This window comes from Anopheles moucheti, chromosome 2 (genome assembly GCF_943734755.1).
Source record: "Anopheles moucheti chromosome 2, idAnoMoucSN_F20_07, whole genome shotgun sequence".
Taxonomy (NCBI): domain Eukaryota; kingdom Metazoa; phylum Arthropoda; class Insecta; order Diptera; family Culicidae; genus Anopheles; species Anopheles moucheti.
In genome coordinates this window covers 91,310,417-91,326,273 of record NC_069140.1, presented here as the reverse complement: position 1 = coordinate 91,326,273, position 15,857 = coordinate 91,310,417, and the positions used below count along the sequence as shown (strand labels likewise).

Below are 15,857 nucleotides of genomic sequence, written 5' to 3'. Positions count from 1 at the left end.
ATTTGTGGTGCTCCGGAAGCAGCCAACGTTGAAGACGGCTTTCCACTCGGTCGTTGGTTCGGTTTTCCTCCCGTCTGTTCGTTATGATGATGATCCGGCAGTCCAAGCGTGGTGTGGGACGCCAGCAATTGCTGACCGGTTGGATTGATGTGTCGACGGATTGATTGTTACATTGATTCCCCTCCAGCGTGCAGCAATACAACTGTTCCGCTCTCGCGCGTTATCGTTGACGTGATGAGATGTCTCTCACAAACAACAGTTATTCCAGTACAGTGCGTAACGTAATTTCATACATGTTGACTTTTTATGTATTTCATTTATTTTTATATATATTTTATTCATTAATATTCATTAAAATAAAACAAGAGATCTTCACGCAGTACGCGGATTCCTTTGATTATTAGAATATTAGTCGATAGCGACACTGTAACAAGTATAAACGAAATCAAACACCAAAAACACACGCCCATTATTTGTTTTATTGTAACATCATTTCATGTATATTGGGATTCGTCGTCGTTCGGGTTGATACACGTCGTACTACATACTTCGGCATGCTTTACTTAAGGCACATAATATATGCGGCATATGTAAATCATATATATGTGGGGAGTAAATATAAAAGTTCCATTATCGTTTTGTTGCGCTCTTTTTCGTATAAAAACATTTCTTCAAAATTGTGGATTGTTTTTTGTTTCGTTATCGAATTGAAATCATTGGCCGCTTGTCGGTTGGCTTATTGTCCGCTTATTGCTTATTGGCCTATTAGGTTAGAATGTGCTGTAAAAACTAGAGTGTATATTATGCCATATAGAAGCGAATGATAAATGTTTATAAAACGGTCCTAAATGTAACATTATAACGCACTAATAAGTATAGCATTTTTTTGCGATTTAAACACGAAAGCAGATATAAGCCACAGAACAGTACCGGATACGACACGAGAGTAACGATTCTTCAAAGCCTGTATAGGGGGGCTCTGTATTGGAGGTTAGGATATGCCAATTTTAACATTTTGTTTATGAATCGCTAAAATGATAAACAATTATTAATTAAACGCAATTATGCTTTATGCACAGTAAAATAAAGATTCTCATTCTCGCCCAAGCTGAAAGTGCTCTTTTGTTATTTGTTTTTTTTTAAAGGGCAACGCAAACAATATAAATCTTTTATAAAAGCTCACCACAACAGTATTCAATCGATCTGTCTCAGGTCCTCCTCTTCTTATTACTAAAACGCACTTCCTCCTTGCTCACGATGTAATAAAATATTAATGTGTTCATTACTGTTGGAGAAGAGGCAGAGCAAGAGGACCTTTTCTGTTGCTATCATCGCTTATCGTCGTTTCCATTGCAACGTGAAGGAAACAACACTCACTCATGTTTTTTTGTAAACCGTTTTTGTTTGATTTGTCTATCACATTCAACGCTAATACATAATGCTTCTTTTTTTTTTTGAGGGAAACAATAAGAAATATTAATTGGCAAAACACACATCCTTTCTCTTCCTATTCGCTCTCGTCAGAGTATGTGTATACACTTTATAGCACAAGCTAAATCAACAAAAAAATCGTCGGCATTCGTATCATATTGTTTACGTTTCATTATCACATTCACAAGTCGAAGTCTATGACTCATTTTTAATGCTAAGTGTGTATTTTCCCACATTCAAATTCAATATTTCACCTTCTCCATATCTCGAGAGTGCCGCAACCAATTTGTTTTGCGTAATTCAAAACAACGTGTGTGGCATATATAAAGTTGTGAGTTATAGTTGAATTTGAGTACAGTGTAGCAGTATTACTATCAAACCTGATACTGTTATCTTGTCTCCTCTCGTGCTCCTTCTTGTTACTTCTCGTTTTACAAGAGTAAAAAAGGTAGATATAAAATTTATAGCAAAAAATATTAACGCCTCTTAAAGAAAAACATTATTTAAATGTTAAGAGAATATTTGACCGTAGTCCGTGTTAAAGAGTACTGGAAATCGATATGCAATAAAAAAAAACTGGCAAAAACACTCACTCTTCACTCCTCATTCTAGTAACAAACGATTATTACTTTTCATTACGATTTTTGTGTTTCATTCTGAAAATAGTGAACACACGGGGAAGCAATCGGTTAAACCGTGAATACAAAATTCAAAATAAATATGAAACATGGTTCAATAATTGGCATATAGTCTAATGTATAATTTCTCCATCCGTGACACAATCAGTATGTTAATAGCATCTTCACGTAAGATTGAAGCCTCTAATATCTGTTACCTTTGTTGGTATATTGAAAGGTTATGCGCGCGTGGAAGAAAATTATAAATCTAAACGTTATTGAAATCGTATTTAAAAAACTTAAGGCAGAAATAGTTCCCAATACGGACTGCGATTCCTGCGCATCTATTAGCTGCCTCTTTCGTCCAAAAAAAGCCGTATTCGTATCGGCCTTTTGTTAGTGATTAATCTCTTGTTCTTCGTTCGAACAGACGAAGCACCGTTTGTGCTGCCTATTTCAATGGAATGCTACCTATGAATACAAAACACGTCTATTTCATTGCGTGAAATACATATGCTTTTCTCCGTTGCGTTTGCTCGTGAAAACGGTCTACTATTTCACAAACTTCGCTTCTCGTTAAGTATTTAAATTTCGTGCGATTTAAATCTATGCCCGACGACTGGCTGCTTGTTCGAAAGCCACACGGTAATAAATATTCTTCTCTTTCTCTTTCATAAATCTATAACAACTGAAGAAAAAGAACTGAACGACGGTCGCGTTTTAGCTCTTTGTCGACTGATTACTTGCATCGTCCAACAGTTTGCGAGGACGTGTGCGGCGAAATAAGCCGCACACGATCATTCTTACCATTTTCTTCCTAAACGGTGTGTGCTGCAGCCGTATAAACGGCCCGACCCTCTTCAACGAGTATTTTATGCACATACACATCAATATCGGTGGACACGTCGATCAGTTCCAGCTCCATTAGCTGCTCCTGGGGATTCAATTCGTCCGCCTGGATGCTGCGCACGACGGTGGCAAAGTTACAATCGGCCGTCAGCTCCTTGAACCGCATCGCGTCCGATATGGTCCAGTCGTTGTGCAAGGGTTTTACACCTGTAGAAAGAAATATAATATTAGATCTTATCAACATGACCAAACCACTTGTAGTGAAGAGTAATTTATCTGATTCTTTGGTGAATAGTAATTAATATGAATCTTTACGATGAAAACTAATTTATGTACGACATTATTTAAAAAATCATTTTGCGCTTACCATAAAGCTTAGCTTTAATTGCCAGCTGAGGCAACACACGGAACTCTGCCGGAAGCACACGTAACGCGCCTGCATCCAGCTGCTGCACTTGTCCGAAATCACAAAAATACGCATGGATCGGTGTTGGTCCAAATGGATTAATGTTTACCACCAGAGCACTGCAAAAAAAAAGAAACACGATTCAAACGTACTGGCCAAAAACATTGCCTTACTAACTTACCGATACCAGTGGCCTAGATTGTTGACGGCCGCGTACGCTTCACCCTGTCGAACATGCTCCTTGCGAACCGGTTGAGCTTTCGTCATGCAAAAGTCCTGCAGTTCGAGCATGAGCGTATCTAGCTGCTGCAGGTAAGAGTACGGCTGCACGAAGAAAAACTTCGGATTGTTGGCGATCGTAACCTTCACATTGAACACCTGCCCAACCTGTGGGAGTGTTATTTTTGCTAGCTTTGCGATCGCTTTGCTATCACTCGCCATTGATGGCGGACCGGAGGAGACCGCCGTTTTGGAATTCTTCGTATCTGCACCCTTGCCTACGTAAAGGGCATCGAAACGGCTCGCCAGATCCTTTCCGTCGGTACTGCTCATCGAATAGCTGGTACCTGTGGACTGCGAAATCGCGGTAGTGTCTGAGCCGGAACCGTTAAATGAGGATTTGTCGTCGTCGGTAAACCCGATGCGTGGCGACAGATTGATGCGTTCCGATCCCATCTCGAGCTCCTTCTCGATCTTGATCGCTTCGTTTACGCACACTAGAATGTTGTTGCCTGCCTCGCGGTCCGACACGTGGACATAGAGCTTCACCAGCGGCAGTATGGCGGAAGCCATCGAGAACACCTTGGCCATGGCGGGGACGGCAGGCTTAAGGAAAGCGCGTAGCCGCGCCAGAATTTGGGGATCACTGCAGCCTGGCAGCTCGAACATGCGCATACGCATAGCCTGCGGCGGATAGCTGCGCAGACCGAGGCTGAGCGAATCGAGCCGGTAAATGTTGTGCACATTCGCACGACGACGGCAACCAATATCTACGTACAGCATCCGACAGTATGGGCCCGATTCTTCCGCATCCAGTACGGCACGGTACCACTTGCTGTCCGTTTCATCCTGCACCAGGTACAGCTGTTGTTCGGTAGCTTTAGAGTTGTACAGACCCCGGTGCTGATCTTCCAGGGCGTCCGACTGTGTTAGATTGATGATCAGTTTCTGGAATTAAAATATAAAGTTAATGAGTTTAGGAAATACACAAGTATTTGTCTTTAAATTTGTAAATAAGCATCTTTCCTATTAGTGATGGGTAGAATTCAAATTATTCCGGTGTCCTTTTAATCTAACTCCGGGACATTCCGGAGTTTCGACACCAGAGCCTTATTCGAGCAGAGAGGGCGGATGTGGCTACTTACACAAACACCGCGAAACACAAACACAAATACGAAATATTTTTAAAAAATCGTGAGAACATGCAAACAAAATTAAAAAATCTCTTTGTTTAAGGTTATCAAAGAAGCCAACAAAACAATATTGAAACATAAAAAAAAATAATTAAGAACTGAAAAATCTGAGCAAACCCGGGAACAGTGCCGAAATATTAATGGAAAACGTTGGGACAATTTTTGTAAACTGCTCAGAATCACATCGTGTGTAATCCGGAGACAAATCTGGACTCCGGAGTAATTATCAGAGATTCAAATATTCTCTCTTTACTAACAATGTACTAGCTCCTTCTGATGGTTAACTAATTATATTTCATATTTCGTTATATGAAGAATACGTTGCATGTTTCGTTATATGAAGAAGCGATATTTGAAGCTTTTTCTGTTAAAAATTTGACATGATCAGTTTCATCGTAATTTTCATATCGATATTGGCTTATTTAAGTAAGTTTTCATTAAATGCGTTTTATCTCTTTCAGAGAATTTCTATTTAAGCAATATTTTAGAAAATTCTCCCGAAGAAGATAGGGTTTGCGAAAAAGAAATCAATTTTTCCATGAAATCTCTAAGCCATTTAGATTTAAGGGAAAACAGTTTAATATATTACTTAATATAAACCACGAACATCAAAATTTTAAAAAGTTTTACAAATTTTAGAATTGAGACCAAATTTACTGTAGTCTGATAATCGATTTAAATAGCAAACGAGGTTTTATAGAAACTAAACCCATTGCAGTCCGTAATTCAAGTGTTTACCTGTTGACGTCGTTGTGTTTGTGGAATAAATTAAATGAAAAAAAAATGTTCGAATCGTTTGAATTAAAGCAATCGACGTAACTTTGAACTTTGAAATTGCCTAATTGGTGACGATGGTACCTAATCATACCGTAAAAGATACGGTGCAACCGCCATCAACGCGGTTTCGCTTACCCCCTTTCACCTGGGTGTGCTCAATCAAGTGGAACCAAACTTATCTTACAACACCGGTCTTCGCTTCCACCCCGGAGTGCAGTGCATTCCACCACCAGGGCGCGATAACCAATGACACTCCCCCTCCCCCCGTTGCAACTACTTACCTGAATATAGTTCATCGCACCATCTTTCTGACAGTAGACGTCACCCTGGTCGTCCACGTACGTAATGCTTACGTAGTTGACCGACTTCCGGTTCAACTCCGGCACGGGCATGGCTTTGCAGATCTGTTGTAGTAAAATCGGATTCACCACCTCATCCTCCGCCGACGACGTATCGTACAGGACCACCTTCAGCGAGCCGGATCCGATACCGTCGATCCGTTCCGTTCGTTCGTGCTCCTCGCGCTTCGACAGTATCATGCCGATCAGCACGCGATGATTGATGCGCTGACCGAGGATGTGTTTGGCGGTCGGGTTTTCGCTAAAGTCTTCGAGACCCTCGAGCGTGAAGCATATGGCCTGGGCGGGCAGTTCCAGGTAGTGGGGTTCGCACCGATACAGCTGATCGAGCGCGATCTGTTCGCTGTCACCGATGTCAATGAAGAAGCACTGACACTGGTTGGTTTCGTAGTTGATCTCCACCACCCGTACGCGGAACCAGCAGTCACTGATCGACACGAGATAGTACTCGCCCACGGCAGCAGTTACATCTTTTTTCCCATCCGCTTGACCGCCCATCATCGACATTTCGATATCGGTGATAAGCGTATCCATTTTGTCCTGGATAGCATATAAAAATTGCAGATATAAATATAAATAAATAAATATAAAGTTGCAGAGAGCAAACATGAAAAACATTCAACTTACACTGTACTCTTTGCCGACGAGTCGCGCCCAAACTTCCACCGTCGAAACGGGATTCGTAACGTACAGATTCCAATACTGTTCATCCCAGGGTAGCGCAAGCTGATTCACTGCCATCTCCCGTGCTTCGGATGTGTTCGAGGCGGCATCCGAACCGGACAACAGTTCGCGCGCAAACACGATCGTATCGCCGGTAGGGCCATCCTCCAGCACAAACAGCTGGTTGGCGAACTGGTCAATAATCGCGAACCAATGGTCCGGCAGCAGCGCACGGTGCGTTTCCTCGAACGCGTTGGGAATGTTTTTGCTGAACATACCATGCGGGCAGTTTACCAGCAGCTCGTGTATATGGTGAGCAATATCGCGATCGGAGTCAAGACACTGGCTGTACTTCAGGCGCGATTCGTCACGCTGGATGGCTTCGATCGCGTTCAGTGCCGCTGCAAACTGACCTTCAAACTGGTTAACGTAGTCCTCCGGGTAGGTCGAGTAGGAGGAGCCGTTGACCGTCACCAGACACTGGTACCGGCCGCTCTTTAGCTTGTAATATCCATACTCTGGCCGCACATAACCCTTGTGCATGCTGTACTTCATCAATATCTCAACCGGTGTCGCATTCGGATCGTCCCAGGTAAAGGTACCTCCTTCGTGTTGTCCAGTCGACGTCACAAAGGAGTTATTGTAATTGATTGAATATAAGTTAGGACCCGTGGTCGTCTTTGATATCTTTTCCGGAGCAGTCGTCAGCGGCGCAGATACGTCCATGCTTTCAACGATGGGCGGCGACTGTTGTTTGGCGACCTTTTCCAGATCATCAGCTGCTACCTCTTGATTGAGCTTTAGTCGATCCTGCAGCGATTTTTTACCCGGCAACGTTGAAAGCTTCGGTGCCGGTACAACATAAGGCACCATATTCGGTGGTTGTGGAATCGAAATTGAGCGGCCGACCATGTTTGGATAGGAAATGGGTTTTCTTTCGTCAAGGGATTGGGCACGTTGATACGATGGAACGGATGATGCTGCTGCTGCTGCCGCTGCTGCTGGTGTAAGTCCAATGGTTGGCGTTGTTATGGGGGTGCCGGAAGGCAAATCGGCCTTCGGCACGTTCAGTCTTGAATTCACGCTTTTTAACATTACACAGGAGCGTACGTTGTTTGGAGGAACCACAATTGACATCAGTGGCAGCGGAGGGTATGGCATCGGCGTAGTCAAGGGAAGCACCCGACCGGATCCAGCCACGGTGGCGTTCGTTCTGTTACTACCGTTGTTGCGAGGTGTTTCGTTCGATTGCGCTGCATTTCGTGCATTCGATAATGCTTTCGGTTGTGGCTTTTTAGTGCCTTTGTCTTCTACGGCAAATGGTAGCTGCTTTCGTGCAACCGAAACACCCTGGCGGGTGGCGTTACTTACCCCAACGGTGGTGGACGAAACGGTCGGTAGTGCTTTGTCCGGCTGGCGCATTTCGACCGACGAACGGCTGAGTGTACCGTTCCGATCGTTCAACTTGTGCCGTAAATCACCGGCCACAAGCTGCTGCTGTCCGGTTGCAGCCCCGTTCAGTTTGGAATCCTTCTTCGTGCGGGTACCATCGTTCAGCTTGTGCCGTAAATCATTGGCCTCAAGCTGCCGTGGCTGCTGTCCTGCTGTGCCGTTTAGATTCTTCGTCGCACGGCTGTTATTGTTGGCTTCGGGCGAAGTAGAGTTCGTATTGCGCGATGAAACCGATTCGTTTTTAGTCTTAGTGATTGGTCGCAACTGCTGACTACTCCCTTGACTTTTGGCGGGCGGATTCCCGGCATTCGCGCCAACTCCTTGCGATTTGACACCACCCTTGTTAGGGGAAGCGATAGCAGGTTTTTCACCAAACGTGACCTTTTTCGGGGTGTAACTGGTGCTGCTATTGTTTCGGCCACTGTTTGGCATCTGCTGGTAGATGCGACTGTACGCCGTTGTCTGGCTGGAGAAACCCTTCGTACTCCATGGCCCTGTTGGTTGGCGCAGCGCGACAAAGTTCGATTTCCGACCGGATCCTCCGCTTTTGGTCGTCTTTTGTGCCGATATCATTTGCTGGATGTGAGCCGAGTCGCGGTTCGGTTTGATGTAAACGCGGGTCGATTCACCAGCACTCGATTTGATCACGAACTCGTCGCTGGCAAGCAAAAATTCTTCCACCGTGCTAAAACCGAACTTACGGTACGGTAGAGGATCGCCCTCTAGCTGCCGATAGTCGCGCATTACGCTGAGCACGTTGGACGTTTCCTTCCGCGAGGCCACCAGCGCACGGATAACCGCGATGGCTGCCTGTGCCTCTTCCGAAATGGCCGGACTAGCGGCCGATTTTGGCGAATTCATTATTGAGACGTTGTCTGTGTTATCCTCTTGTGCGGAAAAAACGCTCACTGTGGAAGACGCTCCGGAAGGCGTCCACCGCCGTACATCAACTTGAGATCAGATGATCGGATCGGTTGGTTTTGTTGTAAATATTTCTGGACAATTGTACGATTGTACGCTGCGTCTGCAAGAAAAAAAGATCTGATTAAGCACGCAGAAACGTCCTTCAATGAATCGCATTGGTCAAAGTTCGATGTTACAGATAAGTGATCAGTTTTCCTTTAGCACAGCCCTTGACGTAGCAAAAAGCCAGCTGTGATAGACACAGGGCCACACTAGCGGACTGCAATACAGAAGCAAAGCAAAGCTTAACACATTTATTGAAACCATTTTCTATTACGTTGCCCGTTCCATTCCGGTGATTACTTTTTCTCGTCGTCCGGTACTCTTCCCAAGACAGCAACGTGCGAAAGGAGAGCTAGTGGGCGAGTTGTCGACCAGTGGAAAGAAGCAGGGGCAATTAACTTCACTTTTTCCAACGGTACATCGTACCCAAGACGTACATCCTCCTCGTCTCTCTCTCTCTGTCCGATGTTCATATTAGACGGACGGCCGGCATTAGTAGCAGCAGCAGTCGCAGCTGTTAATGGAAACAAACAACTCTCGCCCCAAAAAGACGTTTAGTCGATCGGATGTTGCGAGAGAGAGTATAGTAGGGGTAAGGGAGTGGGAACTCTGGCAGAAGGTAAACACACAACGCAAGCCAAGGGAAACATAACAAATGCCAACCCGTAGTTGTTGGTCGAAGCGTGCATGCGTGGACCATTTCCATTGTTGCATTCGATTGGACAACCGTTTTTAAACATGTCGGTGACATATAGTTTAAGTTTACTTTTACTATATTAGTGCGATTAAGCTTTTTGTTACAGTTTTATAAAATTTGTAGAATTGTAACAAAAGTAGAGACCATTCACCAACAACTCGCAATGAAGAGACACACTTACTGCTTTTCCCCAATTGTTGCAAATGTTCAAAAATAGACAACAAAACAACAACAAAAAACAGTGATACAAAGTGCCGTTCGGTAAACGTTCCAAACGCAGTTAAATCATGTTTCACCTCAGCCAGCTGAAAATTGCACTGCCCAGCGAAACAGCGGAAACTACCGATCCGCGCGGAACGGGAACAATCGAGAAAGAATGTTCAAATCGATCACGAGAAAATCGTTCACCCAAAGTTTCCCGGGCTCCCCCCCCCCGGCGCCACCACACCCTTGGCCTGGCCAACATGTGTACAGCGATGTAGAAAAGAAGCCATGAAGCCATGAAATGATGCTTTTCCATTGCGTTTCGTGCGTTAGGTAAAGCCAAAGTATCGAAAACAACACCAGTGGATCCTTTACGATGCAGATCGTAGACAGACAAAGAGATGCAACCTATTTCATTTGTTTTTGGCGGTCAGTTAACGACTGAGTGGTGTTGTCAAAAACTGTGAACACATTTTAAGAAATTAAATTAAATTTCATCAATAAAATATCGTAGCAGATTGGCGTTCCAAGAGGGACAAAGTAGTCTCACAAATTCCCATAAACTTTCCTTCCAATTGCCATCAAATTTGTTCCGATTTGTATGCAAAATCTTTTGCACAGTTTCTCTACAAACTGGCTAAATAAGAATTGACTTTATGCTAACTCGTGTAACGGTGGAATTTGAGAGGCAATTATCGGAATAAATATTCTAAAAGCATCTCAGAAATCGTGTTTTAACATTACAGAAAAAATGTTGTTTAAAGAATATTCTCGTTTGCATAGTGACACTGTCCTCTTTTGTCGTGCAATATGTTCTCTTTTTCGATGTTAATTTTAATATTTTTTGATAAATGAACATTTTTGATAAAATACTTTTTACCTAACTCGTTGACTGATCATTCCCCTTAAGGCTAACAAATAACGGTATTTCTTAACACATTTGAAGTCATCCAATGTAATGCACACCAAAATAAATGTCCAAAAAGCAATGCAAACCAATACAATGGTTTTCGGAAACCCGATCCACTCAAACTTTGTCAGCAGGAAATTTGAAATCTTTCAATAATAACGGACCAAACAAAGGAAATAGGAATCGGCAAAGTATAAAGCAGGTGTCTAGAATTACAGAACTTTCGACATTTTTGTAACTCCATCACTAAGAGACTTGACTGTCGATACTTAAGCTGCTTAACGACCTTCACAGAGTGGTGTGTGTGTGTGTGTGTGTGTGTGTGGACAAAAAAGGGGCAACTCGCTTCTACCCCAAAATGCTTTCGTACACATCAATAACCCCCATAATCGATCTTTGCGTCACCGGCGCGAAAAAAAAAAAAAACAATGGCCCACAATACAACCGCACCCAAAAACAGTCAGAAGTAGGTTGCTTTCTTTTAGCGCCTGTTAATCTACACTCTGCCGGGTGTATTTGCATTCATTCCCAACTGCTCTAATGCTCCACATACATTAACGTGCGCTGTCTGCCCACTTTCCATATCCAAATCGTGGAATGCAAATCAGCTTCGATCAATTAATATGTGTGTGACGTGATTCAACGTGATGATCCTCCTGCCACAAGGCGCGTTTCTAGTTTTTGGAGCGGCAGTCGTTTACCATACATTTTTCTTTGGCGGTTTGTTATCGATATGCGCTAACTGTTGCTGACATTACAAATTTCTCGCTCTCTTGTGTGAATCGATTGACTTCATCATAATACCGCTATGCTGCTTTCTTTTAATAACGTAAACAAATGCATGAGACTCAAAAACTCATGCTGCATATGCAGAGCGATCTGAGACGGGGACTTCCAGAGTCGTGACAAAGGTCCTAATTTTTTGTTGATAGTTGTGCCGCTTTCTTTGATAAAATTGTTGCACATTTTGTTCTACTTTGTGGCACTACAACGCGGGGTTTTGGAGTGCGTTTTTTTACTTTCCTTGTCGGACAATGTGGATCGAAAAATCTGGAATGATGAAATACTAATTAGCAGTGTGATTTGTTGACCTTCTTTTACTTTGTTTACCCGGTGATGGATGCAATGCATAATGTTTGTAGCAGAACACGTAGTAGTGCATACCAATAGATAAAACACATGAACAATTATTTCCTACAGCTGCTACTATCGTTAATAGTTTCATTTGAAAATGAATTAAGTTTTAAAAATGTATATCTCTAATAACAAAAAACGAATGACCTACAAAAAGGTTATTGTATCGTAAATAAGGCCTTGTTTAAAACAGTGCGACATGTTTTATGGATTAAATAAGTCTCGCAACATAAGCAACATTGCGCCGATGATTAACCGCAAGGGAAAAGCGAGCGGGCGGCAAAGGGGTTGTTGTCGGTGGAGCGCGTTAGTTGTATAAACAAACCCCACTGTTACCACCACCCCTCCCCCGGGGGGGTTTTCCTTCCTCAGAAAACACGCATCGTCGTCAAACGTTGTCGCTCCGCCATCGAGCAGTCATCATACTTTTACATTGTTTACAACACACACACACACACACATTCTTTTACCACGCACGCTTCTAGACCGCTCTTAAATAGGCGATGAAAAAACTTATCAGCGAGAACGAGAGAAGAACAGCTAATCACTCGCTCGCGGGGTGTGTTAACTGCAAACGCAGCTTCAATGCACATAATTCACGCACACCAGCAACCACACGTGTGGTGTGGTTGGTGGCAATGTAGATTGATTGGTTGAATTCGTCCGTTCTGTGACGGTTGAGAAAAAAAACTCGTGAAAAATATCAATGCCTGCTCTTGACACGCAAAAACAGCAACACGCATTCTTAGTGTGCCATTGACCGTAACCATTTTTCAGCGGACCAACAGGCGACAGACAAAGCGAGAAAGAGTATGTGTGAGAGCGACAGGGAGGGACTGTAAAAAAGGTGTGGGGAGAAAAGCGGTGGGCTAAAAATTCAATCACAGCAACCGTACGCACACTGGAGAAGATGTTAGGAAGAAACATTTCGTTCCAGAAAGATAAAACCTTCTATTCTTATGTTGACCTCCGCGCTCTTATATCACTAAAATTAATGTTTTATGCTGCCCAACAGCAATGCAATTTTCTGTCTCTCTGCAGTTCCCCAGTAGCGTGTGAGATTTTGTGACCACTAGAGAAGAAATCTCTCCCACGCTGTCACTTTCCTTTCGCGTTCGCGATAGCAACAACTTATCAGCCCGTGGACGGGGCACACAAATCTCATCATCGACAAACAATTTTGTACACGTCACGCACCCGAAAGGCCTCTTTCTCCCCGCCCTCTCAATTAATTGCACTGCCACACAGCACCGTGAATTGTCTTTTGTAAAGGAATGCAGCACCACCACGGGCACATGCGGGGGCATTGGGCGTTATCTAAGCAAGCGGCGCGCGCATACACAGAGCCACGTATGCAGGCACACACACACACACAATACCGAAAGAGAAAAGCACGAACGGCCCAACACCACCAATATATTCCCAGCAAATCCCGGTTGTATACGTTGCAATATCTCGGGTTCCACATCTCGCGAAGACCCACAATAATAATATCCCCAACGCACGGTCGCGTTTTTTTGCTGCACTGGCTTAACTTCACACACTCGCTCTCTCTCGCTGCTGATCTCTTTCTTCCGCAAACACAGCAGACCAGTTGGCTAACCTCGCTTAATTGCACCCTATCTGCAGATGATGATCTATTTTACGGGACGGAGGGCTTTCCTTGAATCTAAAACCCTTTATCACGAACCAGCACTACCTTTTCCGAAAATGCACTAGAATCCAGCTCAAAGGAATATTGCTACCGTAAGCTAAGCAAAATCGCTGCCTGGCCTGCTACGAAACTTCCAACCATGCACATCGCACCTGATCTCGTGTTTCATTCGGCCATAGCCAAACACAGAACGAGACGTAGTGGTAATTCGATGATAAGAGCAAATGCGAAACACGCTCGCACACACCTTCAGCGAGACAGTTTTCTATCGTTACACCAGTTCCTGCAGAGCCAGCGCTTTCCATAAAAATGGGCACTTCCACTTTCTACACCAACCACTCGCGGGCACGCTAATACTAAAAGGTAGGAAAGTAAACGCATGCAATTATGCCGATCTACTCCATGTACAAGACCACGTTCCTCTGCCTACTAGCGCCATTTTCCAATTCCGCCAACATTCTCATACTGAACAACCTGTGCACGTTAATCTGCACTGCCTGACCACATTGAACTAAGTTCTCGAAACTCCGCTTTTTCACACACACACACACACACAAATCTGGACGTGATCCAAAAACCAATTTTATCGATCCCGCGAAAACTCGCCCTTTTAGCGTTTGGTCGTTCCCTTTTGGGTACTCACACGCAACTCCGGCACAATGCTTACCTGCGTTCGTGGTCAACCAGCATCGATGGAGCAGAGAGACACAATTGATCTCGATCCACAAGGGAGACCGCTGATTAAGCAGAAAATCTGACAAAAGACCACGCACACTATGAAACATTGCGTTGGCGCAACTCCAAACGCACACTGGTCGCCCGTGGTTAAAGTTGTGGACATTGTTTTTCTTTGGCAACTGCAAAAGCGAACATTTAAATATTTCACACGATATAAACAGTATTGAAGTGAAATGAAAAAGACAAGTTGAAACTTATGGCTGTTAGATGGTTCAATTATTTTTCCTAACTGTAAATATTATTATTATTGTCTCAAAGCTTTATCATGGGAAACGAAATAAATGCTATTCCTTTGATATTTAACTGCGTTAAATTTAAAATCGTTTCGCAATGATTCAGAAATGTTAAATATTTGAACAACTATGAAAATTTATCTATTTAGTAAAACTAGTAAAATATGTAAATTAAAAAATCATTTTCATGTCCGTATGTACACCATCGTGCAACGGTCGGTCAATCCGGCCGGGAATGTTTACAACATAAAGTTGAAATGTAACGATGGTGTCGAATTTGGAACTCCTTGATTCAGATATTCAAGCTGGGTTCGGGATGAAATGAAAATCATGGCGATACCTTCAGTTTGCCGATGGGTAGTAGACTTTGAAATGTAAAAGGATTGAGAATAGTTACGGCGAACGTGACTTTCATGGCAGACGTGACTTGTAACAGAAATGAACCAAGCTGTAAATTTAATGATTAAACTGATGTGACTGAAATAGACTATTTAACGTTGCTAGTAACAAGTGCTAGCAACAAGGCACAAGACCTGGGACATAAAAATAGTTTAGCTTCCACGATTAGATACAGACCCTAATGGTGGGAAACGCCTCTACTTCTGGTAAATATAAATTTTCTATAAAAAGTCTGCTTCATTCGAAAGTTGAAAATGACGTGTATCATCATCGGTGCACACTCTATGACAGGACATACGGCATGTCCACTTACTTACTTATCAGGCGCACAACCGTTTCGCATTCTTGGCCTGCTGCAGGAGTCCTCCAACCGCTCACGGGCATCACAACGCCTTCACTCTATCTCGTTTAGGGCCCACTCCTAGCATCCACATTTCTTTAGTTCACCGTTCTCCCAAACGTGGTTATGAGGATTTCGTCGTCAGACGCGACATGTCGGTCTATCTTTATTATAAAACATCTTTCGCAGCAGCACTCTCGGATGTATACACCAAATCTAGCAGAAAAATGTCATTTTTTTCTTTCGATTCGGGATGCACCAAGTCCCGAAACATCAGAATGTAAGTTTAAATAGACATAAGTAAATACTGGTTTTCGTTGCATAACATTAGGAAAGCAAAATATAACCTTTATATGTTTCGTAAATCAAGCGTTATATTCTTTCTTTCGATACCAATAACAATTAAATTGTTAAATACAAGTAAAGCATGACTTAACCGACCTGGTTTCTTATGCTACGTATAGCTTCCACATCTTCCTAATTGAAGTTCGTGAGAACTCCAATCGTGATTAAGGTTGATACGTCCTCTATTTTTCTTTTCAGCAACAATGGATTTTCTAAATAGAATTGCAGCTGAGCATTGTCTAATTCTAACAGAATTTCTGTGATCAGCTCA

General features: G+C 43.2%; 1 protein-coding gene across 2 annotated transcripts; it reads right to left on the bottom strand.

Moving 5' to 3' along the window:
* Window positions 1-459: 459 nt before the first annotated feature.
* Window positions 460-14,234, bottom strand: LOC128310642 (uncharacterized). Of its 2 annotated transcripts, none has more exons than XM_053047334.1 (6): window positions 14,199-14,234; window positions 6,479-8,990; window positions 5,774-6,391; window positions 3,485-4,470; window positions 3,265-3,422; window positions 460-3,104 (listed from the first exon to the last, which is right to left on the bottom strand). In XM_053047334.1, exons 2-6 carry the CDS (start codon window positions 8,825-8,827, stop codon window positions 2,866-2,868), a joined length of 4,350 nt encoding a protein of 1,449 aa, XP_052903294.1. In that variant the 5' UTR covers window positions 8,828-8,990; window positions 14,199-14,234; the 3' UTR covers window positions 460-2,865. The 2 variants fall into 2 exon arrangements, with proteins under 2 accessions (XP_052903294.1, XP_052903295.1); XM_053047335.1 differs by lacking the exon at window positions 14,199-14,234 and adding an exon at window positions 13,962-13,982.
* Window positions 14,235-15,857: the final 1,623 nt, after the last annotated feature.